At 36.3% G+C, this 27,432-nt stretch overlaps 1 protein-coding gene across 1 annotated transcript in view; it reads left to right on the plus strand.

Moving 5' to 3' along the window:
- The first annotated feature begins 5,991 nt into the window (after positions 1-5,991).
- PTGFR (prostaglandin F receptor) overlaps positions 5,992-27,432 on the plus strand; it is a 31,134-nt gene continuing 9,693 nt past the window's right edge. Inside the window, exon 1 of the mRNA XM_004603330.2 lies at positions 5,992-6,851. Coding sequence (XP_004603387.1) covers positions 6,054-6,851 — 798 coding nt within the window. The 5' untranslated portion in view covers positions 5,992-6,053. The remainder of the gene's footprint in view (positions 6,852-27,432) is intronic.

Consider the following 27,432-nt stretch of genomic DNA (forward strand, 5'->3'; position numbering starts at 1 on the left):
TTCTTTTTCTTTCCCAGCAGTGTTCAGGGCTTATTCTGGCTCTGTGCTCACTCCTGGTGGTGCTTGGGGTTTCCTTATGTAGTGCTGGGATTAAATTCAGATTTGCCATGTGCAAGGAGAGTGTCTTAACCCCTGTATCAGTTCTCTGGCCCCAAATTCCTTTTGTTTCAGTGAAGTTTTAAATTTTAACCTCACTGTCACTGAGTTTCTGTTCCCCAGACTTTGATTATAGTGTGCACATAATCTAAGCAGTCTTGTGCACGTAATCTTGAATAAAGGTGATTGACAAGATCACCTCTATTGGGGTGTACATTATCTTCTTGTAGAAAGAATGATATCAATTTTTTTTTTATTTAACCCAAAGGGAATCCTGGACATCTAAACTCAAAACAATGTTTTAGTAATGCACACTGCAAAATAATTGCCACCCTGTAGCTTATAAATCATACTAGAGTAAGGTCATATATTCTTATTTCATACAGCTATACAGTGCATGAAATAAAGGTGCTCAAGAGAGTGTTAGATGAAGAACAAGTAAATAGTTTTATGAGTGTCCACTTACAGAAACAACAGTATTAGCTTCCATTTTCCAGAAAGGTTTATTATGCATCATCACCTCCATTAACTTTAGGGGGCCTTCTGAGCACTGCTTAGGAGGTCAAGGGTCGGCTACAGGAGATTTTGGCCATCAGGTCAGGCAGCCCATTGATTTTTTATTTTTCTGATTCCATGTGCCTAGTGAATTTTCTAATTCGTCAGATTTTTTTCATATAAGTGGTTGAAAGTTACCATTGGAAAATTAAAATATGAGGAGGTCTGATTGAGGCCCCCTAAAGGTAGACATACATACATATATGTTTAAAAGTAAAAATAAACAGGTGAGACTACAGCAACTATAAATCTCCTTAGCAAAGAAAATAATGAATTAAATGAAAAAGTGAGATCCAAATGAAAGAAAATAGTTTCAAATATATATAAGGGGTAATATATAAATATATATATAAATAATTCAATAGGAAATGGCATACAGCTCAATAGGAAAATTATATGCTGAAGACCTAAAGAGACATTAATTCAAAGAAAACACATAGATGATCAACAGATAAATGAAAAGATGCTTAGTGTATAATGACCAGAAAAACAAAAATTAAAACCATGAGATGCTACCTCAGACCTGTTCAAATGGCATTTCCATAAAATCTAAGAAATAACAACTGTTGGAAGGATGTGGAGAGAAAGAAACTCTTGCACACTGTTGTTGGAAATGAAACTTGATGCAATCACAATGGAAAAATGGAATGAAAAATTTTAGAAGTAGAACTGCTGCAGTGTGCATGGAACATACCGACATGAATGTTAGCAATTCCACTTCTGGGTATTTGTTTGAAGAAACCTACAAAAAACTCATTGAAAAAATATATGCATTCTCATGTTCATTACATCAGTACTTATAGAGCCACGATATAAAAATAATATTGTCTATAAATTGATAGATTTATAAAGAAAGCATATAGAAATTGTATAATGGGATATCATTATGGTCAAATAATTTCTTATTTAGGAAATATCATTGCAATAATTTGGCTAGATCTTGAGGACATTATGATAAGTAAAATAAGTTAGAGAAATGCAAATGCTATATGATCTCATTTCTATGTGGCATCTAAATAAAATGAAATAAGTCAAATATTCGAGTTCACAGAAACAGAATAATACAGTGGTTTCTGCAAGGGAAAGGGGTGGGAAATTAAATGAAGAAAGTCAAAAGGCATAATTTTACTTACAAAATATATGTCATGGAAATATAAAACATAGCAATTGTAGTTAACAGTACTATATTGTATATTTGAAATTTGCCAAGAATGATCTTAAATATAAATTATTATGTTGTATACCTGAAACTAATATAATGTATGTCTTGATATATCGAAAGATAACTCTGGACAAGAACTTAGTGCTTAAAGAAGAAAAGTGATATACATATCTTTTCAATGACAGTATTCCAACCCTCGGTGCCTGAAAGGGCAGAGGGGTGGGGGGGGGGGAGAGAGAGAGAGAGAGAGAGAGAGAGAGAGAGAGAGAGAGACAGACAGACAGACAGACGGACGGACGGACAGACAGACAGACAGACAGACAGAGAACATTGTCTGCCATGGAGGCAGAGTGGGAGACTGGGAGACTGGAGGATGGGAGGTGGGAGGAAAACTGAGGACATTAGTGACAGAAAACATACACTGGTGAAGGAATAGGTGTTGGAGCATTATATCACTGAAAATCATAAACAACTTTGTAACTGTGTATCTCACAGTGACAGTGATTCAATTAAAAAATGGGACATAAAATATAATGTTGTACATCGATCAGAGGTTTACTACTACATGCAATTAGTCACTTGTTTCATTAATTAATTCATTTTTCCTTTTGAGAAAAAAATATATAGGTGTTTTAGTATCTTATTAATATTCAGGTGAAATCATTCTTCACTATAAAATGGATTCTAAAAACTGAACTCCAAGTATATATGCAAAATAAATAAAGTTGGGATCTGTCCAGCATTTATGAAAAGCAAGTTAATATTCTTTTGAATGCAGTACATAATGAATGTTACAATCCAACATGAATTAATGAGATTTTTTTCTCTCTTTTTTTTTTTTAACTCAGTAGAGAGAGCAGTTGATCTTAGTCATGTGTCAGTAAGACATGAAGAGTTTTCAAGATTTAAAATGTAATACTGGAAGAAATGATTATAGCATTTATAAATGCAAACATTTGATTAGTGAATACACACAAGCCTCGGTGATAATGGAGAGACAAGACCTCTGTAGGAATTTCTATATTGGAAAGATAGAAGTAAACAGATAAATGATTAAGATAAAATGCTATTAAATCATTAAAGGACAAAAAATGGCACTTTATACCATTCCCATAGACTGTCACTGTCATCTCGTTGCTCAATTCAGCACTAGTAACGTCTCCATTGTGAGAGTTGTTGTTACTGTTTTTGGCATATTGAATACACCATGGGTAGCTTGCCAAGCTCTCTGAGAGGGGCGCAGGAATCGAACCTGGGTCAGCCACGTGCAAGGCAAACGCCCTACTGCTGTGCTATCGCTTCAGCCCATTCCCATAGACAGGGTAATTAATTACAGGGTTTTTCTTCGAATACTGGCCAGCCAGACACAGTATGTTTCTACTGATCAGAATGTTTGTTGAACCAACATGTCTAATTCCTTGACCATACTGTTTATGTTATGAGTACTCTATTAAAATATCATATCATAAAAATTTCCCCATCTACCACAGGGGGGACCTACAATCACTTTTCTATAGTTAATGACTAATTTGTTTTATCTTGCTTTTGCACTTTATGATCCTTTTCAATTTCCAGGAACAGTGACTCCTGATTTTAGAACGGAGAAAGGAGTGTTTATTTCCACACGACATTGCTTTTTCACATAGGTGATGAAAACATTTCATTAAAAAAATTGGAGCAAAGGTCAGCAACAGATTTCTATGTGTTTAGCTTGAAAAACGGGGTCTATCTGATAGTTATGGATAAAACAAATACCAGCAGAAAAGCAGAAAACAGTTACATAGAAGAATGACACTATTTGTAAATAAATTTGTTTTGTGGACACTTACTTAGTTGTTCATGAAATGACCTCCACAAATTTTATTAGATGCTCAGTCAATTTGATTTAACATATTGCTATAATTTCTCTCACCAAACTGATCCTTTATCTGCAGGTGTCCTTCAAGAGACCACTATGTGTTTCCCTTTCGAAACCTAAGAACAGTTTGTCCAGTCCTTCAAGTGACAAAGAACCCAAACGCAGCGAATACAGGTGGCTGGAATACCTACCTACCTCTGTGACACAGGCCGTGAAGATCTTTCTCTAAATAAACCTTCTGTTTTAAGCGGCTACAATAGTCCCCGTGAGCTGGGTCTGGAATGAGTTCAATCTGCAAACTACAATCTGATTTTCCTACACACGCTAACTACAATTGTCAGAAGGCAGACACAGTCCAAACTCCTGTGAGGCAGCCTCAGAAAGGTGCTTTATCTAGAAAATGAGTTGGACACAAAACTTCCCCATAAGTGGTCCCTAGGTCATCCCCCTAAGCAGAAGGGGCAGCAGCCCTGATGCAGATGCGTTATGCACAGCCAGCAAACAAGCTCAGCGCCCTAGTCCTACCCTGGGCTCTTGGAAAAGGGGGCGGAGAGGCGGAGAAAGGGGCGGAGGTCACCCTCAGCCTCCCGCCCGCCCTGTCTGCTGCTGCTGTAGGCTGCCTAGGAGCCGGGGAGTCGGAGCACATCCTGCGGATCCCGCGCTTGGAGAGGTCACGGAGCACCGCGCACTGAGCCTCCTGGCGAGTCCGATCCTACGCCCGGCACGCGGCGCTCCTGGAACCCGTGGCCGCGGCAGAGCTGAGCCCGGAGCGCAATGTGGCACCGAGCGTGGACTCGCACTGCGGCCGGGATGAGACCCCAGCCTGCTGCCGGGAACGCCAAGGTAAAACTGCCCCATCCGGCCCCTGGGTTCCCCTGCTTCAGCCCAGTCGCCCCACTTTGCGCAGCCAAGCGCTTGGTGCGCACCTTAACCTGCGCTTGGCAAGTTTGGATCAGGTGCCTCCATCTGGGAAGACCAGCAGAGAAAGGGACGCTGTTGACTCGTTCAGCTCTTAGTCTTGGGGACCGGAGAGAAAGGGTCTGAGAGGCTCACCCACAAAAGGATCCCCCCACCCCCAACCCTCCCATCCCTCCCCTTCCTTTCTCACCGGGTTGGTTCCCTGCCGGCCGCAGCTAAACCAAGCGCAGACCTTTGGCGCCCCCAGGGGTGCAAGGGAATCCGGCCCGTGGGCGTTTGTGCAACGGCAGAAAGTTTCAGCAAGTTGGGAGTTTTGGGGAGAGGATGTTGCAAGCCCAGGCGCTGTGGTGGGGTAGAGAGCAGCCGAAGTCGAATGAGAATCGAGTTGGGTAAGACCTAGCGGGAGGCGGCGCCCTCGGGAGCCCAGGCGTTCCCCTCTGGGACGGGTCCCAGGAAAAAAAAAAGCTGGCTCCAGAATTTCCAACTTTCCGGAAAATTGCTCCGGGGAACGCCAAGCGAAATAGCCTGGGGCTGGGTGGCTGTGGTGGTTGTTGAGTGGCTGTGACTCAGGCCTTAAGCTACTATGAATGAGCGATAAACAAGTGTCACTACCCTGGAGGTGTCAAAACCCGCAGCAGCTCAGAAGGGCATGGGGAGAGCCACCTGGCCCACTGCCCACCACCTGCCGGGATTCCTGCCAGGAGCCAGAAATCCTGGCAGCATGGTAGCTGAACCAGAAACTTGCTTAGAGACCCACCACTCTAAGCCAGTCTTTTCCTGGCTCTGATGGTAGGTTTGCTGTTACTTGAGCCCCATACAATTCTTCAGGGAAGCTCCATTTAGTGACAGGGAAACTGCTGGTTCATTCTACCCCTTTCCAAAGTTGGAAGACAATTGCTAATTGTTTTGTGTGTTTGACAGACAGGTAGTTCGTCTATTGAAGATCCGTAATGTGTGTGTGTGTGTGTGTGTGTGTGTGTGTGTGTGTGTGTGTGTGTGTGATGTTCATTCCTTCCCCCACGCCTGAAAAGACACTTACAAAGTTATGTAGTTATTTAAATAAAACTTAGACTTTAGGAAACCTTATTGGGTTTAAGTCATGTTGTACTGATTTGGTTTCAAGGTAACAGTGACCTGTGAAATGTCAGGAGATTTGGGACGTGCTGGTTTGCAAAGGGGCAACAGGTTCAATAAGGGGTGCCCAAACCAGCAGCTGCTTTGTCTTGACAATAAACCGAGGAACCCCAGGCAGATGTGTGCTGCTGTCTTCAGTGTGAGGCAATCTTGCTTATGACGAGCCAGATGCTTCTGATTCTCAGTGCAGGTGCTTCAGTCTTACATGTCAGCTGTACTGTTCCACGTGCTTATAACTCCTCTATCTTTATGCCACAGATATCGGGACTGCAAGCCTGCACTGTTCTGAGAGGAAGATGACTTGAGTGACTGGCTTTTACCTCCACAACAATGTCCATGAACAGTTCCAAACAGCCAGCGTCTCCTGCAGCTGGGCTCCTTTCGAATACAACTTGCCAAACTGAAAACCCGCTTTCAGTATGTTTTTCAATAATCTTTATGACAGTGGGAATCCTATCAAACAGCCTTGCCATTGCTATTCTTGTGAAGGCATATCAGAGATTTAGACAGAAATCCAAGGCATCGTTTCTGCTTTTGGCTAGTGGCCTGGTAATCACTGACTTCTTTGGCCATCTCATCAATGGAACTATAGCAGTATATGTCTATGCTTCTGATAAAGACTGGATCCGTTTCGACCAATCAAACATCCTTTGCAGTATTTTTGGTATTTGCATGGTATTCTCTGGTCTATGCCCACTTTTACTTGGCAGTGTAATGGCCATTGAGCGATGCATTGGAGTTACCAAACCAATCTTTCATTCTACAAAAATAACGTCTAAACATGTAAAAATGGTGTTGAGTGGCGTGTGTTTATTTGCTATTTTCATAGCTCTGCTGCCCATCCTTGGGCATCGAGACTATAAAATCCAAGAATCGAGGACCTGGTGTTTCTACGAAACTGAGCATATCAAAGACTGGGAAGATAGATTTTATCTTCTACTTTTTTCCTTTCTGGGGCTCTTAGCCCTTGCTGTCTCATTTTTGTGCAATGCTGTCACAGGAATTACACTCTTAAGAGTTAAATTTAAAAGTCAACAGCACAGACAAGGCAGGTCACATCATTTGGAAATGGTCATCCAGCTCCTGGCTATAATGTGTGTTTCCTGCATTTGCTGGAGTCCGTTTCTGGTAAGAGTCTAATGGTTAGACAATTTCTTTTACTTTTCAGTATTCAAGGAAATGCTTGTTTTTCTTTTTCTTTTTTTCAGTTGTTAGTCATTGGAAACACAGATCATTCATTTAAATGCTGGAATTTTTATCCCACTTAAAACTTATTTCAGCACTCAGTCTTTGTTCAAAATTCAGGTACTTATATCTCTATTGCCTCATCAGTCCTGAGTTAAAAAGCAATGACTTTCTAAACACTTCGAACACCATAGTGTTACTTGCTTGCAATGGAGTACAAAGAAATCTTAACAGAAATAGCATTTTAATATACTGACTGTAATTAGTTTTTAAATATGTGAAAAAACTACTCAATTTATCAGCAAGACTTAATAGTTATTGGTTCTTCTAAGTATAGTCTTGTCAGCCTGTAGAGAAAGGTGGTGAATTGAGATAGTTGGATTGCTCAGGTTAACTCTGTGAATAGATCTGGCAAAGAAAGTAATAATTCACTTACCTAGGAAAAATGACAATACAATGGGGAGAAAGGTAAGGAGAGCCAGAAGTGCTTCCTTATAAATAAGAAAATCCAGTATTCGCTGTGTTTGACTGACTGGTACTATTATCCGGAAATAAAAGCTAAGGAAATAAAAGCTGTTCAGCAAATATAACAGAAGCAAGTATAAGTTGTTCATATTGCTTTTCAGGTAGAAGACATAATATACTTATGATTGATAAGTATAAAATCTCAACATTTTGCTTGATGATGGAAAGCATAACCACTACCAGTGAAAGAGTAAATATCTTTCTCTACATAGCTACTAAGAGCAAGAATGATTTTTATCCTCTTTTCTATACCTATGGGAAAGTGGGATAATATTCATACAGTTGCTATGTATTTAGAGGTGAAACTAAGAAACAAGACAAAGGTTAACATAACAGAAGACTGTGGCCATACCTGTTTGCTAAAATGAAGGATCTTGTTACTAATACAGTTTTTCTAGGTCCTCAATAGCTCCATTGTCTGAAAACTAAATTTCCAGTGGAATTTTAATCAATAATCCCAAAATGAAGAAAATTATGTGAGAATTGCTGTTATAGACAACTTCAATAAGAGTGGATTCTATTTCACAAAAGGACTTCTAATTTTCAATATTCCTGCATTTCTGTTTAAATTATTTGATCATGTTTATTCATTATTTGAATGTAGTTTTGATAGTTTCTTATTTAAATTTTTAAATCACATTTATGAATTAGTCTCAAGAACATAATCGAGGGGAGGCTAGTCTGGGTCTGTCAATAGCAATAAACACCGAGTCCTGCTTGGTGTCAATTTAGGATGCCTTAGGAGAGCTGCCTAACTGTTCTATTCTGTGATTATTAGGTATAACTATCTGAATGGCAGAGACCAGTGCTGTCAACATTAAGAATAATTGCAGTACTCATTCTCTTAGAGTTTAATTTATGCAAAAAAACTAATTTAAAAGATAATTTCCATTTTTGCTTTCTTTTTCTTAAACTTTGAAAGAGAGTTGCTTCTCAAAATAAGTGAATCTGAATAGAATTAAGAGATTGGAAAAAGAATATAAAGATAGTGAGAAAAGAGGTGGTTGAAACTTTAAAGAAAAATCTTTTAATTAAAGTCTTAACTCTGTAGAAAATCTTAAAACAATGAAATAATCAACTCAATGAGAAACAGATAATCTGAAAAATTGAGGTATTCTCACTGGTGCTTTAGTTTTAGTTAGTCCTAAAATTTTGGTTCCTTACTCTAGATTGGAGTAAGAAAGTAAAGAAAATAAGATATAATATTATATTTTATTATAAAATAAAATATTTTCTAAGGTTTATTTTAACTCTGAGCTATAAGTACTAGAATCCTTTATCAGTATGAAAATTTTTTGTTAGATGTGCAGAATATTGCAGATATTCCTAGATGTACTGATACTTTCAGTTGTTCCAAACATTTACATTCTTAGATTTTTTTTTTTTTTTGTGATGCATTGATGACTAATCCTGGCTAAAAGATTTGTAGCTTCAGTGGTCTGGACACAAGTAACTTGGACATATTAGATCAAAGTTAAATAGAATCCCAGTAAAATAGTCAGACTTGGGAATGCCAAAAATAATACTGTAATGGAAATATGCCCCCTGCCCCCATAAATACCTAGGAAGAATTGCGGAGATGCTAATTGCTGAGCCATCATGGTCCTAAACACCCAATGTTTTAAAAGCTTCTTATTTTTAAATGTATGGGAAACCAAGCTTCTTGATCCCCATAGATGTGTAGAGTAGTGACAACATCCAGGTCAGTGCCTTACTTTGAAACATATGCCTTTTCTCAATGATTGGTTAAGCTTGGATGGTTGGATTTGTAATTTGAATGAACAGCTGCAGACAGTCCTTGGTCTATGTTCAGCATCATCTTCAAGCCTCATTCTCAAAGGTACAGATACAAATAAATATGAGAAAAGAAGAAAATGAATAATGCAGATGATGGTGATCTTGCCTGACAAGATGTATTGCATCGAAGCACACTGCCTAAAATAAAACATAAAAATTTAATAGAGACATACTCTTGAAAAACAATTTAAATTTGTAGCTGAAGACAATGGGGATATTTTATTAGTTTTAATGATTAGATTTTAACCAATACAAAGATAACTATTGCTTTTTTAAAAAATTCTCTCATTTAAATTATGTTAAATAGTTTTAGGTTTATAGGAAAATGAGTTGAAAACAGTTCAAATATATCTTCTCAGGGGCTGGAGTGATAGTACAGCTAGGAGGGCACTTGTCTTGCACTGACTGACCTGAGTTCCCTGGGACCCCATGTGGGCCCCCAGCACCCAGTGGTGATCCCTGAGCCCAGAGACAGGAATAAGTCCTGAGCATTGCCAGGTATGGCACCAAAAATATACTTTTCCCCATCTACTTAACCCTAACTTTATCCATCATCTATTCTGACTCTTCTTTTTGTTTTATTGTGGTTTTTGTTTGGGGGTTGCATCCAATGGTGTAGTAAGGCAAGCACCTTACCTGCTGTACTGTCTTTCCAGCCTCCTTACTGTTAACGTTGTGTGTTGATGTGGTATATTTCTTATAGTTTATGGTTCAATACAGATGTGTTATTAACTAAAAGCTTTAGTTTACACTAAGGTTTTCTCTTTGTGTTGGGAATTGTGTGGCTTTTGATAAATATTGACAGAGTCCCCTTTATAGTCTTATTCAGAAAGGTTTAAAATACCTTAAAACTGCCTTAAAATACCTTTATTTTCCCTTCAATTTAATGTGATGTGTATTCTCAAAAGGGAAAATGTGTGCATTTAGAAATATAGCACAATTGTAATTTCAAAATGTAATTAATTAATTTTTAAAATTTTAAAATATCTGGGCTCTATAGTTTCAAACATGGTTAACTCAGTAACTTAATTTCAATTCCAACTATAAAATACAGGAAGCTACAATAGGCACTTACAGGTTTGCAAAGTTCCATTTAGCTCAAGCAAATACAAAAATTTTTGTGAATCAAATGAAATTTATAAGATGTGTATCCTAACTCAGTTATTTTCCCTAAATCTTGAAATTCTAGATAATTTTAGAGGAGGGGGGAGACATTTTACAGCAACATTTTATAATATTATGTTTTTGTCCTTCTACAAATCATTCCTTTTAATGTCCCATTTCTAGCATATGTAAGCCTAAAAGGAATTTAGTATTATTGCTGCGCTTATTTCACCAATTTGGCAGAGCAATAAATACTTGTTGACTGGTTGACTGTAACTTAAGTGGTTTGAATGTCAGGAGATTGCAAATGATTGACCAGAATGTGGATTCGGAGTCTTGTAGGTAAGAGTTAATTAAGCCAATACGGAAAACATATGGTAATTTTTAATCTGTTCCCTAAACCAGCAACTGTAGATTTAGACACTATTCAACTTTAGCAATCTTTAATTAGAAGATTATGCATTTATTTACCTTCTTTCCTGTGAAAGAAAATCATTTTGATTTGGGAAAATGTATAAAATATGTGAAGGGCAAAATGGTTTCTTATGTAGGTGAGTTTAACTAAGAAATATTTTTTCTTGCATATGTAGAATTCAAATTCAATTTTGCTAATTTTCTTACCTATGCCAGTTTTTCTAGTCAATGTTGTTAACTGTTAGGCCACTAAAACATTTGTCAGATAATAATCAAAGAACTGGGTTGTTAATTGAACTTTTACCAAACTGCTAGAGAGACTGGCATCATTATAACTTGAGCTTAGAGGACTATGGAAAATGAAGGAGTAAAATAACATTATAGAACATTTTAACTACTAGTGAATATTATTTTCTTTGAAAGGTTGGCCATTATTAGCATATTTTAAAACCATGCAATGGAAATTGTTATGCAACTTATGCACTTACCTCTATTCCAAGAAAAATGGTGAAGGGGACTGGAATAATAGTACAGAAGGTAGAGAATTTACCTTGCATCAACAGACCTGTATTCAATCCCTGGCATCCCATATGGTCCTCTGAGCACTGTCAAGAGTAATTCCTGAGTGTAGAAATAGGAGTAAGCCCTGAACACCACCAGGTGTGGCCCAAAAAACTAGGGGGGAAGTGGTGAATGGATATACATTTATAATTTTTAAGTGAAAAAATTGTAGAAACTTGAACATGCATGCACAAATTCACATAACATACACATATGATAATATATAAATATGTCACATATAAATGTGTACATGTAAATTATTTCTAATACAAAAAATTAAACAATTCAACATTGAATTTAGTTGTATCAGATAAAAAAATTTATATTCATTCTAGTTTCATCCTAAATATTGAAGGGGAAAATGGGTTCTTTATAGTTTTATATCAAATACTGGAAAGGGGGTCTTTTGGCATATTCTTTTTTTTTTTTTTAAATTTATTTATTTTTAATTAGAGAATCACCGTGAGGGTACAGTTACAGATTTATACACTTTTGTGCTTATACTTCCCTCATACAAAGTTTGGGAACCCATCCCTTCACCAGTGCCCATTCTCCACCACCCGTAAACCCAGTGTCCCTCCCACCCTCCCCAATCCCATCTCCCCCCACCCCACCCTGCCACTGTGGCAAGGCATTCCCTTCTGTTTTCTCTCTCTAATTAGCTGTTGTGGTTTGCAATAAAGGTGTTGAGTGGCCGCTGTGCTCAGTCTCTAGCCGTCATTCAGCCCGCAACTCCCTTCCCCCACATGGCCTTCGACTACAATGTAGTTGGTGATCGCTTCTCTGAGTTGACCTTTCCCCGGAACGTGAGGCCAGCCTCGAAGTTTTGGCATATTCTTGAATTGCTGAAGTTAGTAGTGATATTGTCATGCATTTTTAAAGTTGGTTTCCTTAGTAAACTGAACATGTTCCCTCATTTGGACCATGGAATCAGCAGCAATGTTTTAGGGCTAAGGGTCTGACGATATCTATATTCTTCTATGAAATCTTTAAACAATTCAGATATTTACAATTCAAAGTTTATATCAAGAAGAAAAGTCATGTTTGAGGGAGATAGAATATAGTTTACATTTTAGAATATAGGCTACATTTTTTTTTTTTTTTTTGCTTTTTGAGTCAAACCCGGTGATACTCAGGAGTTACTCCTGGCTCTTCACTCAGGAATCACTCCTGGCGGTGCTCGGGGGACCATGTGGGATGCTGGGAATTGAACCCGGGTCAGCTGCGTGCAAGGCAAATTCCCTACCCTCTGTGCTATCGCTCCAGCCCATAGGCTACTTTTACATTTGGGAAAGTGATGTGAGGCCAGTGAAGTTTATCTGGCAGAGGAGGGGTCTATAATTGGAAACATATTTCTATCTGTAATATATTCTTGGTGTTTTTCTTGACTGGAATGCTTTCTTCCTGATATAAGTGGTTCTTTTCCATTATCCTCTGTGAAGTGTCTCCTTCATGTAAGTTATCTTAAAAAGCACCCTCCTCTCTTTCCTCTTCCTTTTCTGTTTTATTTCTCTTATAGTATGTAGTATAACTGATAACGTAGATAATGTTAAATCTTGGATCACAAATAGCTTAAATTATATTAGAAAACATTTAAATTTATGTTGAGATAATAAAATAAGGTGCTTGAATATAAAACTTCCACAGTTTCCTGAGGCTGATTTATCTTCTTTACTACAATTTGGGGACAGTGAAAAATGGTTATTTATTCATTTATTTATTTTGGTATTTGGGACTTCTGCCTCTATTGTGTACGTTCCTTGAGGGAAGGAAAAATTCGCTCCGTTCCCAGACCAATGTCTGACTTATATTGGAGGTGGGGTGGGCGTCAGTACATTTCTCCTAAATGGCCCTCATGTAAAGACATACTCAGGTATGGTGTTTCCACTCTGCCTGTGAAGCCAGGATTCGAGGATACATGTAATACTTTAAGCTGGGATTTGGATTGGAGATGTATGAAGTGGAAAGGTGTGTTCAGTTGCTCCCAGAAGAATTAGTTGGAAGTGGATTCCTGAAGAATCCTGAACAGGCTATGGTTTAATCTAGTGTTATAATTTAAGAATTTTGTCAGCATCCCAAAGAATTTCATGAGCATGTTAGGACTGATGCTATTTTACTATGATGCTACCACAATTATTTGTATATATACTGAATCACTATTAGTTCTGGCAGCCCTTAGTGATTGTGTTCTATGTTACTTGTTTATATTTTAGTATCTTCAAACAGTGAACTATAAACCAATGTGTGTTGAATGAATGTATTTTGTGCTAGGGGCAAAAAAAAAATGTCATGTGACACAACTTAAGTGATTTTTCACCTCAGTATCCTTAGCACTTTTTCTCTCCATGCACACAGGGTTCCACACTTAACCCAGTGTATTTTTTTTTCACTGGTGTTTTAACATGGAAGACTCATGTCAGGAGATAGAGTACATCTTTTGGTAGAAAGACTTCCACATATAGTTATTCTTGTTATAAAATTTAGAAAGTTGGGGCTGGAGGAATAGCACAGAGGATAGGGCGTTTGCCTTGCATGCTGCCGACCCAGGTTCGAATCCCAGCATCCCATATGGTCCCCTGAGCACTGCCAGGGATGATTCCTGAGTGCAAAGCCAGGAGTAAACCCTGTGCATCGCCAGGTGTGACCCAAAAAGCAAAAATAAAATAAAATAAAATAAAATTTAGAAAGTTAAATGTTGAAATGCTTTATAAAATAGTTTTGATTATCTCATTTTGTACCTGATTGAATGAGTATACACATCTTTGCTTATATTACTAGTGAAACCAAAAGTTTGAATTGATTATAAAGTCACAGAGTATTTATTTTCAGAAAATGCCAACAGACATATTTAGTGGACATTGTAGTGTCTCATCTAGATACCCTCTTGGGAGAACCTTACCTTAATCAAAAGGAATTGCCTTGCCTATGATTATGCCTCCTTTTTTGGGGGGATCATTTTGTGTAAAGATTTATATGAGAATACTAAGCACTTGCCCATGGCCTCATTTGGAACATTTTAGTGGCCTAGTTTCTTTCTCAGTCCAACTCTACTTACCTCATCATCTGCCATTTCTCTGAAAATTTCATGCACGCAGACTATGCCTCATTTGGGGTATTTTCTGTTGAGTCCAGCTCAGGACAATCTCCCAGAATTCCTCTTGCTCATACATTATTTCAGTATGAAATATATGACACATGTTTACAGTGTGGTTTGAAAAATATATTAAGATATTTATAGTCCTTTAACTCTGATTTCAAGAAGGTATATAATTCTCAATCATATAAATGTGTAATATAAAATTGGCCTAGAAAATATAAATCTATTTTAAATAAAGATATTGCATGTTGGCAATTTACATAAAAATTTATTGTGGGGCTGGAAATATAGCAAAGGAATTTACGTGCTTATCCTGCATGCAGCTGACCGTAGTTTAATTCTCTGGTATTACATACTGTAATGCCTGATCACAACCAAAAGTGATTCCTGAGCACAGAGCCAGGAGTAAGCCATGACCACCAATAAATATGACCCCCAAATAATTAAAGACAAAAATAAAAAAATAATCTTTTACATCAGATATGCATGATAGTCTACAATACTTTGGTATTTTATTCATTTACTCTTGGCTAAACATGACTTCCTGTTTTTAAAGGAGGAAGACTTATAAAAATATCCAAAGATATCACAGACATTGAGACGACACTTCGAAAACATTACTTGAATGATTCAAGTGTAAATTAATTAGAAACATGTGGATTAAATTTATACTCTCATGCATATAAAAATCTTTCTGGCTTAATATGTTTTTGGGGTTTTTATTAAACCCCAAAACATTTGAAGAGCAATTTAAGATGTCAGTATGTCCAAAACCTCTTTGGGTTTATAGTTTTAACTTTATTTGCTTAGACTTATTCTTTCAGGAATTCTATAAGCACAAAATGCAATCTATTCATATTTGTTTTGGAAAGCATTAATAGCCACACTAAATTTTACCCTGGTATATCAATGTCCTTTAATTGCATATAGAGTGAACTTCATCTACTAGGAAAAGTTTGTCCCTTGATAGTCATCAGTATAACTTGCTAAAACTTGATTGTCATTCTGCCTGTACCCTCTTTTGGACATAAGATGATAATGCCATAAGGAGTGACACAATTGTAGCATTGCACAGTGAGAGAGTTTTGTCACTTTTAAGCTTTGGATTTTCAAATAAAATCCAGACTATGAAATACCCAAATACGTAATGGTGAAGGAGATAGAGACAACTGGATCATGTAACCTTTAAAAAGCCATTTTAGAACATTTTTCTTTTTAACGTTTTTTTTAATAATCCAAAAGGAAACCTTTTTTCCAAATCAGTATATACTTGATAATAAGTCATAGGACAGATTCTGACCCCCATGCTCCTCTTAGCTGTGACCTGGCATGTTTCTAAGTCAATTTTGCACAGTGGTGGACTAGTGATAATAAGTGAACTTGCTCAGAAGCACCATCAGAAAAAATGATTTGACTCCTGTAAAAGTTTATAATACAATGATTTCACACATGATAAGTGGTCAACACAATACAAATATCCTCCAAAATTCTATTGTCATTTTTGCTGCTGGTTATCTAATTAAAAATAATACTCTGTGTTTCTTTTTCATATGTTTTTAATTTTCACCACTATTTAGCAGGTTGAAGAAGAGAGTTCAGTTGCAGAAAACTTCTTGGACGTTTCCATTGGAAGTTTTAGATTCTTGGTCCTTATTTTACTATATCAACAGAAATAAAGATGTTGTCTATTATAGTTCAGGTTGAGCTTGAAAATTTTTAATAATTTGTATTTACAATTATAGTAATAGATAGGATTTGAATTTATAAAGAATTATATTAAAGTATGATTATCAATACATGTAAGTTATGTATAAGAAAATATCCATGATTATGAGTAATTTCAGGGTGGTAAAGATATTATTTTTAAAAATTTTTTATTTTATTTTTTTTCTTTTTTTGGGTCACACCTGGCGATGCACAAGGGTTACTTCTGGCTCTGCACTCAGGAATTACCCCTGGCGCTGCTCAGGGAACCATATAGGATGCTGGGAATCGAGCCCGGGTCGGCCGCGTGCAAGGCAAATGCCCTACCCGCTGTGCTATCACTCCAGCTCCTATTTTTAAAATTTTTTTAAATTTCTTTAAAGAAATTCTTTTTATTAAAGTGCCTAAACTTATTTGGAATAAAATATATACTTTATCTAAAAATATCTAGAAAATCAAAATATTGTAGAAGGTAAATCTAGTTTTAAGCTTTTTCCACTTTCTTGCTATGTGATCTTAAACACTGACCCTTAGTTTTCCAATATGTAAAATAGGTATAGTAATAATATCTACTTTATTGGTATCATTGAACCATTGGTATTGCTACTATTAAATATTAATATTGACAGTTTTTTTCTTAGCATGATCAAAGGAACTTTTAATTCGTTATTAAATCCCTAAAGTGTGATGACACTTCTAATTTTGTGAACTACAAGTAACTACTTTTTTACTTATTTGACAAATATTTATTAAATACCTACTATGTAACAAGCAGTATTTTTTTCCCCTGCGATGCACAGGGGTTACTTATGGCTCATGCACTCAGGAATTACTCCTGGCTGTGCTCGGGGGACCATATGGGATGCTGGGAACTGAATCCGGGTAGGCCAGGTCGACCGCGTGCAAGGCAAACGCCCTACCCACAGCGCTATGCCTCGCTCCAGCCCCCAGGCAGTATTCTAAAGAGAATAGCAACCTTGTGTTATAATTGGTTCTAATAAAAAGACCATGCATTGGAAGTTAAATTATGAATGTATTTAATTATGTTTTCTATTGTAAACATATGAATAGCATGCACTCTGTTATTAATTTTTGCTTGAGATTATTTTTGATAACGTAAAAGGAAGACATCTTTAGTATACTGTTGAAAAAAAATAGATGTGAACTGGCGTCAGTATAGGTAAATTATATCATATAAGGAGAAAAGAAATAATAATATACCATTTCTAGAGACATAAAAAATGTGCCAGAGACTAGCATTTTGGATATACTGAAAAAGATTATATTAGAAGAGCATAGTAGAATAGTATTAGAATCAGGTTTTTAATAAATAATGAAACTAAAATAAGAAATTTTTATTCAAATTAGTATTGTATGTGATCTTTTGACAAGAAAGGAAATTGAGATAGAAATAGAAAATAAACAGTGATGAAATGAAGCATTACACAGATCACTAATTATTTCCAAGAATTTGCATTAGAATTGTTAGAAGGGTCTGAAAATAAAGAAAAGCATTGCTACAAATATTATAATATAAATGAAGAAAAAATATTTTCTGCCTCAATTTATTCATTAGAGTTCTCGGTGCTCGGCTCTTTGGGCTGGCTTTCCCTGAGTGGGAAGGAAGGTCAAGTCTCTCTCCAGTGGGGATCGAGCCTATACAGACAAGACCTGGGAAAGTATTTCTGAGGAAAATTCTAGGAATCCTACTTTATAGCTCCTCCATTTTATCAATGGTCTTTGCACTCGCTTGCCCAGTGTTCTTACATCCAGCTCTTTGGTCTCTCCTTTCCACATATTACATATTAAAATGTAATAAACACAACTATTTTTATATTTTAGCCTCAACTGGGAACAAGGCAGAGGGTTAATTGCTTTAGCAGCAATGGAATTTATGGCACCAAAGACGCATTGATGTCCATAAAATACTAACATTACAGTAGCAACAGCGACAGTAGCTGTTATTGTTATTGCTATGATGACAGGTTCTTTGTTTTTCATCTTGCTTTTATGTTTATGGCAGAGGATCAAAAAACAAGTAAATAAAATCTACACAAATGACAGAAAAAAATGCAGGAGGATAGAAAGGGACAATGCAATGAAGGCAGCAAAAAAACTGGCATCCTCACAGTTTGTCCGTTGTTCAATTTATCAGTTACAGTGTAGAGTCTCAGTTTTCTTTTTGTTATGTCTGATCAGTCTTTCCTATTATCAAAGTCATATTTTGATTATTAATTTAATTTTCTTCATAACTGCTTCATTACATTTTTATCCTAGGATTTTAAAATATTTTCCTATTGCAAATGAAATATTGTTTTCTTTTATTTCCATGCAAGTATAAGAAAATGTATCCTTGATACATTCTTCCTCTTTGTATGGTTGCAAAATATATATTCAAAAGCATAATAATGCATTTTAAAATGCACAAGCTCATCCACTATGTTGCAGAGCTATCATCACTATCATGTACAGAACATTTTTATTTATTCCAAAAGAAGTCCTGTGTTCATTAAATAATCATTTCCCCATATCCCACTCCTACTCCTTGAACCCCCTGGTAACTACTAATATATACTCTGTCTTTATATATTTGCTTTTATTGAATCCCGTTGCTCATCGATTTGTTCAAGCGGGCACCAGTAACGTCTCTCATTGAGAGACTTATTGTTACTGTTTTTGGCATATCCAATACGCATGGGTAGTTTTCCAGGCTCTGCCCAGCGGGCTCCGTACTCACAGTAGCTGCCGGGCTCTCCGAGAGGGGCGGAGGAATCGAACTCGGGTTGGCCGCATGAAAGGCGAAAGCCCAACCGCTGTGCTATCGCTCTAGCCCTTTTATATAATTGAATCTTGTAATACATGGCCTTTTAACACAAAATTTCTTTCACTTAAAATGTTTTCAAAGTTTTTCTGGGGCTGGAGCGATAGTACAGTAGGTAGAGAGTTTGCCTGGCACGCAGCCGACCCGGGTTCGATTCCCAACAGCACATATGGTTCCCCGAGCACCGCCAGGAGTGATTCCTGAGTGCAGAGCCAGGAGTTAGCCCTGAGCATCCCGGGTGTGACCCAAAAAGCCGAAAAAAAAAAAAAACCCAAAGTTTTTCTATAGTGGCATTATTCGAATATCATTCCTTCTTGTTGCTGAAATAATATATTTCCTGTGGACATGCCACATTTTATGTATCTGTTTATTAGCGTTTGTGTTATTTCACCTTTTGGTTATTTTGAATAGTGATTCTATGAAAGTTTGTGTAGACATTTTGCTCGAACATTTGTTTCACTTTCTTTTGGGACATTCATTATAACTAGGAGTGAAAGTGGTGGAATAATGTGAGTCAATGTTTAACATTTTTTAGAAAGCTCATACTCTTTTGGCAGTTACTATGCCATTTTACCTTCCTATGAACATTGTGTGTGGGTTCTAATATTTCTATATTTTTTCCAACAGATGTTTTTTATGAATTAAAAATCATTATTGTTAGAGTAAATATCTAGTGGTAACATGTAGTTTTTTATGCGCATTATTTTAATGACTCTCTGACTAAATATATATAAATATCTACATTAAACATATTCAAAATATTAAGTAGTCAATTGTTAGGTGATAGCAATAGACTTTAAATGGTGAGTCTAATGCAGTATATGCAGATGTTAATATATAATGCTGCACATCTGAAGTTTACATGAAGTTATAATGCAATGTAACAAAGAATAATTAAAAAACTTTTTTCAATTAAGGAAAACATAAAGAGAAATGATGCATGGCATTTAGAGATCTGTGCTTTTTTAAATCTCTAAGCTTGTAGCAGGTTGATCTATATATGTAGAAGATGAAATCAGTCTGCTACCTTTCCTGGATGTTGAAGACATAGTTGACCTATGAATAATAACTACTGCAAGTTATAGACCTAATCACACACTTTAGGTTTGCCTGCCTAAGCTAAATGATCACAACACAAAAGCCAGTCTGCTTACAGTTTTAAATAAAGATTTTCATGTTTAGGCAAGTCATTATATAAAGCTATAAAGCTACAAAGATAAATGGGTAATATATTTACCTACATCAGTCCTATTGTTTTGAACACCTTCTCTAAATGTAAATTGACATCAAAATATAACCACAGCATCGATACCATATTTCTATTGGGCATCATGATTTGTTTCATGGTTGCAAAAACTCAAGTTTGTTCAGCTTACCCAGTGACTATTTATAAATCCAGAGGTATACAAACATATAGATTTTCTATAAATATAAAGCGACAAGAAAGTTATTGATAAAATTATGTAAAGACTGCCTATAAAACATACAGAGTGGGGCTGGAGCGATAGCACAGCGGGTAGGGCGTTTGCCTTGCACACGGCCGACCCGGGTTCGAATCCCAGCATCCCATATGGTTCCCTGAGCACGGCCAGGGGTGATTCCTGAGTGCAGAGCCAGAAGTAACCCCTGTGCATCGCCAGGTGTGACCCAAAAAGCAAAAAAAAAAAAAAACCAAAAAAAAAAACATACAGAGTTTGTCTCTAGAGTCAGAGATTATTGATATAAGAAGAGAAGCAAACTCAATAAAAATAAGGTATCAGGGTTATTTCTGAATCATGTCATATATTCAGGTAGTGTACAAGTAATAAAACCTCATAAATTCAGAGAATTTTTTTCTGATCTTCCCTATACTCAATAAGGCCAAACATTAAGAAATGTTTTAGCTTGAAAGATGAAGAAATTTACCTTTTTACACTATAATTAGATAGTTTCAATAGTATTACGGTTTATGGCATTGATGTAGAAAATTACTATACTCCATCACCTCAGAAATGACCATGATTCTTTTTCAGTTTCCTTATGTCATCATTAGCCTAATCTTTACTTTTGAATTAATCTTTTTTTTCTTATTCTCTGTATTTATGGGAAACAGGGACTTTCTCTGTGATTAGTAGAAGTTTCTTCCTATCACGTTTACTCAGCTAGCAGCAGGACGTGAGGAATGAATGTGTTACTTTACAAACAATTGAATATTATTTATTTAAAAAATGGTTTTTAGAAATGAAATGATGATATATGAATCATGCATAAGTAGTTTTTTTCCTTCGAAAAGTGGTTGAAGAAAGACTGACTCAGAAATTGCCAAAATTGCATAATTTACTACAAAGTGTAGTCAAATATCATTTTCTTTTTATTAGAGGATTTACAATCCTTTGTTTAAATTTACATTCATAAGTAAATCACACTATACTCTAAAATTCTTTGTTTCTATTTACATTTGTAAAAATTTTATCCATGAAAACCTACTCTAGTCATTCTAGCCTACATATTTGTTTCCTTTTCTATTAATAAAACATAGTATTAAACTCCAGAGTTTGCCTTTCTTGTCTTGAGACTGTGTCATCTTTGAAATAGAAAGGGAACTCATTAGTGAGAGTCAGTGTCATATGTTTCTACTCTGTTCCCTGCAGTGCCTGGTACAATACTTGGAGAGGTTCAAGGAAAATGCAGATCATCAATTAGAATCCTTTAATCATAAATGAGATTAGTTAACGTAACAACAGTCTAATAGCTATGACTATTAAATGCACATGAATGACACATAAGGGTTTCATTTCCTAAGTGCTATGTTTTGAAAAGGGGTGAGGCTTTTGAAATATAACTCTGGAAGCTAGGGTGACAGCTCAAAGGACTATAATGCCTGCCTGGAATGCCCAAGTTCTATCCCTGGGATTGCACAGTCTCCTGAGCACCACTGGATATCACTCTGTGTCACTCTCCAGCATTGCTAGGGAGGCCCTCCAAATTGAAATAGAACTCTAAAAACTACAATTTGTGTTGGTTGGTCATTAAAAATTTAAAGTTCTTAGAAAATTTGCTTTGCAATACTACAATTTCATTTGCAATATCAGCTGTGTGCTGGAAGATACTTTCTCTGGAAAGTATCTGGAACTCTGGAACATCCTCACTTACTGATGATTTCATTCTCAGTTTCATGTTTCTTTAGACATGAAAAATATCCATAATTCCATATGTTCAGAAGGCTTACCCACGGGATACATCACCTCAGACTTGACATTTTTTTGCACTTTGAATAATGAGTAATTTGCACAGCATCATTAGCCATGTGTTAAAATGGAAATTTTAGTTAAAATGTCTTTAGGCTTAAGTCAAGATTTATAAGGAACAGCTCTGACATAAAAACTGAGTTGTGTTCTGGAAGATACATGTGACTAAAAGGAGGATTATTTTTACACTCAATTGATGAATTTTTGAAAGTCTGCCTTCAATAAAAAGAATGCTTGTTTTTGCTTCTCCCTTCCCAAGCACTCACAAACTATTTTTCTACCTTCACTGCCCAGAACCTAAATGGGTAAATAAACGATCTATTTTTTCTGGGTAAAATTAAAAATTCAAATATAAAAAAAAGGTGGCTTTAGTAGTTGCTCACTATTGAGTACCAAAATAATACCTAGCTTTTGTGCAGAATTTTTTTGATCCTTTGATGAGAGTTTTTCTCTCTTTTACTATCACTGAAATGTTAAACCCCATCCAGTGGCCCGAAGTCATCGCTGAATGTTTCTGAGTAACTGGTAAAGCTTTAATTAAAACAGAAGATGCCACGGAGAAACAGTTTCAGGGTTTTGTTTACAATAAAACAAACTTTTATCATGAAAATGTATTCACCCAAAAGCCTGCTAATGCCAAATATTTTCGCAAAATCTGATGGGTTTATTTTTCTAGCAACACATTACTGTTTAGCTACACTCAGGAGTGTTTGTAACTGAAGAAAACAATAATGTGATTTAATTTTTTTTTTTAGTTTTTAGGCTGTACCTGGCGGTATTCTCAGCTTATCTCCTTCTCTGCACTGAGGTATCACTTCTGGCAGGCATAGGGGACCATATAGGCATATAGGGTGCCAGAAATTGAACCAAGGTGGTTGTGTATAAGACAATCGCTCTAACTCTGCTAAATTATCACTCCAGCACTAATAGGGTGATTTTTAAAGAGAAACGAAGACAGGGATATAGTGAGAATTCACTATTAAAAGGCACAATATTCATAAATACAATGCTTGTAAATGCTCGTTCATTTACTCAATGATGCTTTTCAGAAACTTCCAATTGTAAGACACTGTTTAGGAGGTAAAGAATGGTGCTAGATAAAACAGGCTAGAATGGTGCTAGAATGGTGCTAACCTTCACTCAGGGTGGTTACATTTTTTAGGAATGATGGCTGCTAGGGGCTGCTTACAGAAAGGTAAGTGAACATAGGCATCAGTTAATTGGATGACTTAAAATAGAAGTAAATGTGGTGACTGACGTTGGAGAATATTTAGATTGAATTGATAAGAATTATCTCATGGAATATAGTCCTGAATGACAAAAAAATGCTATGGGAAGATACATGAGCCATTAGAACAGTGGTGTGGGGGTCAAATGGGGGCAGGAAGCCCAAAAGGGGGGGAAGAAATTTTTGTAACGTGGGATAAAACAGGTTATTGAACAGAGTAAGGGGAGAATAGGTTGATGGCGGAACATCAGGATGGAGAGGAGGAAGAATCTTGTAGGACATAGTGAATGTTAAAAAAAATTATTTTTTTCCCGTGGTTTTAAACTGCTACAGAATTCCAGGGTAAGACTGTCATACTTCTATAGGTGTGTGTAACACTCCAGAAAATGGGATTAAAACTCAAATGGAATTTATTGACAAGTTTTTAATAAGGGAGTGATAAACTGATGCATGGTTTGAAAATATCCCCTTGTCTTGCAAGAGAGAAAATTGTTTATATTATATTAGAGTGAGCAATAGCAGAAAGTCTCTTGAAATTTCATTGGACACATAAATAATAGAAATATTCTTAGAACTTGTACTTGGAATAAAAGTAAATAAAAATCACTATCAAATATAGATTAGCTTGTGTTAGGAAGGAAATTCTTTAAAAATGTTTCTTTATCAGGATTAAAATATAATTATATTTTGTGGCAAGATCTTTCTAAAAAACAGTATGTTTAGTTACATGCTATCTATTCTGCTTGGTTAGTAACCTCATATTTTCTCTGTTTAGCAAAGAGAAATTTGATGGGCATTGAGAATGTGCAATTGCCATTTGCATATTACATGTGAGTTGACGATTTTTGGCTCCATTATTAGTTTTTTGGATTTCAGTTTGCATAATGTAACATACAAACTTGGTTTTAGTCTCAGTTTGTGTTTTAGTTACAAATAATTTTGCTTCTTGACTCTAGAGAAAATAGTTTTAAAACATTTTCATAATGATTTTACTCAAAGGAAAAATGTTCAGTAATTTGGCATTTATGATTACAGAGTGCAGGACACACACGAACATACATTTATAGCAAGCATTTTAAATGTACTGTGCCCTTGGAGTTTACATATTTCTTGTGGGTTTGTTTAGAACTCTGGAAAATAATGGTTTTTTTTTGAGATACTGCCTTTAATATCACATCTCTCACCTTAATAACTACTACAACTCTCACCTTAATAACTAATGATTATAATTTTGTAACCATAACATCAAAATTATTTATGGACTGGAGCGATACAATAGCATGGCTGGTAGGGCATTTGCCTTGCACACGGCCGACCTGGGTTTAATTCCTGTGTCCCTCTTGGAGAGCTCAGCAAGCTACCAAGAGTATCTTGCCCACACGGCAGAGCCTGGTAAGCTTTCCGTGGCGTATTTGATATGCCAAAAGCAGTAACAAGTCTCACCATGGAGACGTTACTGGTGCCCACTCAAGCAAATCAATGAACAACTGGATGACAGTGCTACCATGCTTAGTTTTACAAATATCATTATAATAATTTATACAAATTAAACTCTATACTATTATAAATTAGTATTTGAACATTATTGTATCATAGTTAATGTATAAAATTAATGTTTATAATATACCTATAGTTAACAATAAATTAACGATATAAGATAAAGCATAATATTTTGTCTGAGCGTTTTTTAGAGTCTCAAAAAATATCTTTAAAAAATTGAATATATTTTGAGTTGAGTGAATTTTTCTGAGGAGGGAAAGAGAGATGGCCTACCATAAACAAACCTAAGAAAATTCGCTCACAGGAGCCCAGTGGGTCCCCAGCACTACCTGGCCCCGCTCAAACGTGGCCACGAGCCAGCCTCCAGCACGGAGTAGGTCTTATGTACAGCTAAGTGTTGTTCCAAAACAAACAAAAGTTTTCACTTGAGAAGCTGCTTCTTTCTGAGTCAAAGTGCTTAGCTTTTCTCTAGTTATGTTACTGGGAACAAAGGAATCAATATTCATTCCATATTTAACCACACACTTACAGACTCAATTGAAAAAAACATTTGAGTTTTCCCACTTCAGTTCTGTGTTCACCTATCAGCTATTTAGCAGGTACCTGCCATGTGCCGATAGAACATATATCTTGATACATGTAATCTATACCAATAAGCAATTTTATAAGCATTGACTCCACAACATATGACTCTACTGAATCTTCTTAGCTTAACACTTGAACCTTTATTTCTAACTAGGTAAACTATTGCAGTTTCTTCAAGTATGCAGAAATTTCTCACTATTCAACTTTAAATGTATGTTAATATATCTGTTAGAAATAATTTAGCAACTTTCTGTGAAATATAGATAACAGCACTGACTACATGTCTGATTAATTAGGTAATGTGAGTTTTCACATTATACCTGTCAAGCATCTGGTTAAATGTCATGCAGGATAGTTGCAATTGCAATAATTCTTTTGGATAGGTACCACAGTGAAACACAATGGCAATCGGAGAAACCTGAATTGTACACCTACCATCAATATCTACACACATGTGTTGCATGGCATATAAACATAATCAAAGTGGGATAGTAACTTCAAAGGAATTTAGTTTATTTGGTGAGGCATGAGCACAGCCTATTCAATTACAAACACACACATACACACACGAACACACACACACACACACACATACACCACACACACCACTCCTCCAAAAAATAAACCCTGTGAGCAAGTGCCGCTGGCCTTCCAAGGCACAGCCTTGCTGAGAAACCCCATTTTTGTTTAGTCTACACCAAGCAGTATGAAGTAGAGTTATCAAAGTCCTATTGAGTTCAGTTTCATGTAGTCTTAAGCGGTTTTTCGTAAAGTGAGTTTCATGAAGTAATTTCTTAGCTACCAATCATGAGACCGAGTCTCTTCTAGAAATGTGATTCTTAACTTTTGATTCATTCACTGGTTTATAAACTTTTATTTTATTTCCTGGGACAAATGATCTCATCTTATGCTAACACTGGTTTATTTTCCATAAACTTGAGATAAATGCCATTTTGCCTTTGTACCACCTCGTTTCCTCTTATGATGTGCATCTTAAAATGAATGTATTTCATAGGTCAATTCTCAATTCCTCTCTACCATGCCAAAAAAACCCAAGAAACTGTTTTTTTTTTAATTGAATTCCACCCAGGCTGGAGCAATAGCACAGCGGTTGGGTGTTCACCTTTCACGCGGCCGACCCGAGTTCAATTCCTCCGCCCCTCTTGGAGAGCCCGGCAAGCTACCGAGAGTATCAAGTACGCACGGCAGAGCCTGGCAAGCTACCTGTGCGTATTGGATATGCCAAAAACAGTAACAATAAGTCTCTCAATGAGAGACGTTACTGGTGCCCGCTCGAACAAATTGATGAGCAACGGGAATTCCACCCTAGTGGAGTTCAAGGCCACTTTGGGCAATGCCCAGCCTGGTTGTGTGGTTGTGATGGTTTTAGTGCTCCAATTTAGCGATGTCCTATTGCTTGGGTCCTCTGCTGGGAGTATTATTTGCAAAGCATTTAAAGAGTACAATGTCTTCTATGAGCACAGAGGAAGGGCTTAACTTTCTGGTATTGCAAAAAAAAAAAGATATCATAATATTTGGTAGTTTGATGGAAAAAAATAACAGAATTGATCCATTGGAAAGGAAGTTACTGGAATCAAACTAATAGTTTTACAAACGTGAAATAAAGTAATTCCTTGAGTTTTTGTTGACAATATCCTAAGAGAAGACAGGTGGTATTGATATTTTTAATGACTGTCTTACAACTGCTTACAGAACTATTTAAATATTTCATAAAAAATAGTGAGTTATTAGTGTCAATTGATGAAAATTTCTGTCATTTTGGGGTTGAGGATGGAAAAATTGTAAAGATATTTTTAAAGCCTGGTCTCAAGGTATGTATGTGTAAGGTGAAAATAATTTGATCCTATAGCTGCTTTTTATGCTACTCTGTGTAGATGCTATATCCGGTGATTTTTGAGAATGTCAGTGTGATTTAATTATTGTCTTTGATTATATTCAGG

The sequence above is a fragment of the Sorex araneus genome, chromosome 5 (assembly GCF_027595985.1).
Source record: "Sorex araneus isolate mSorAra2 chromosome 5, mSorAra2.pri, whole genome shotgun sequence".
In the NCBI taxonomy this organism is placed as follows: Eukaryota; Metazoa; Chordata; class Mammalia; order Eulipotyphla; family Soricidae; genus Sorex; species Sorex araneus.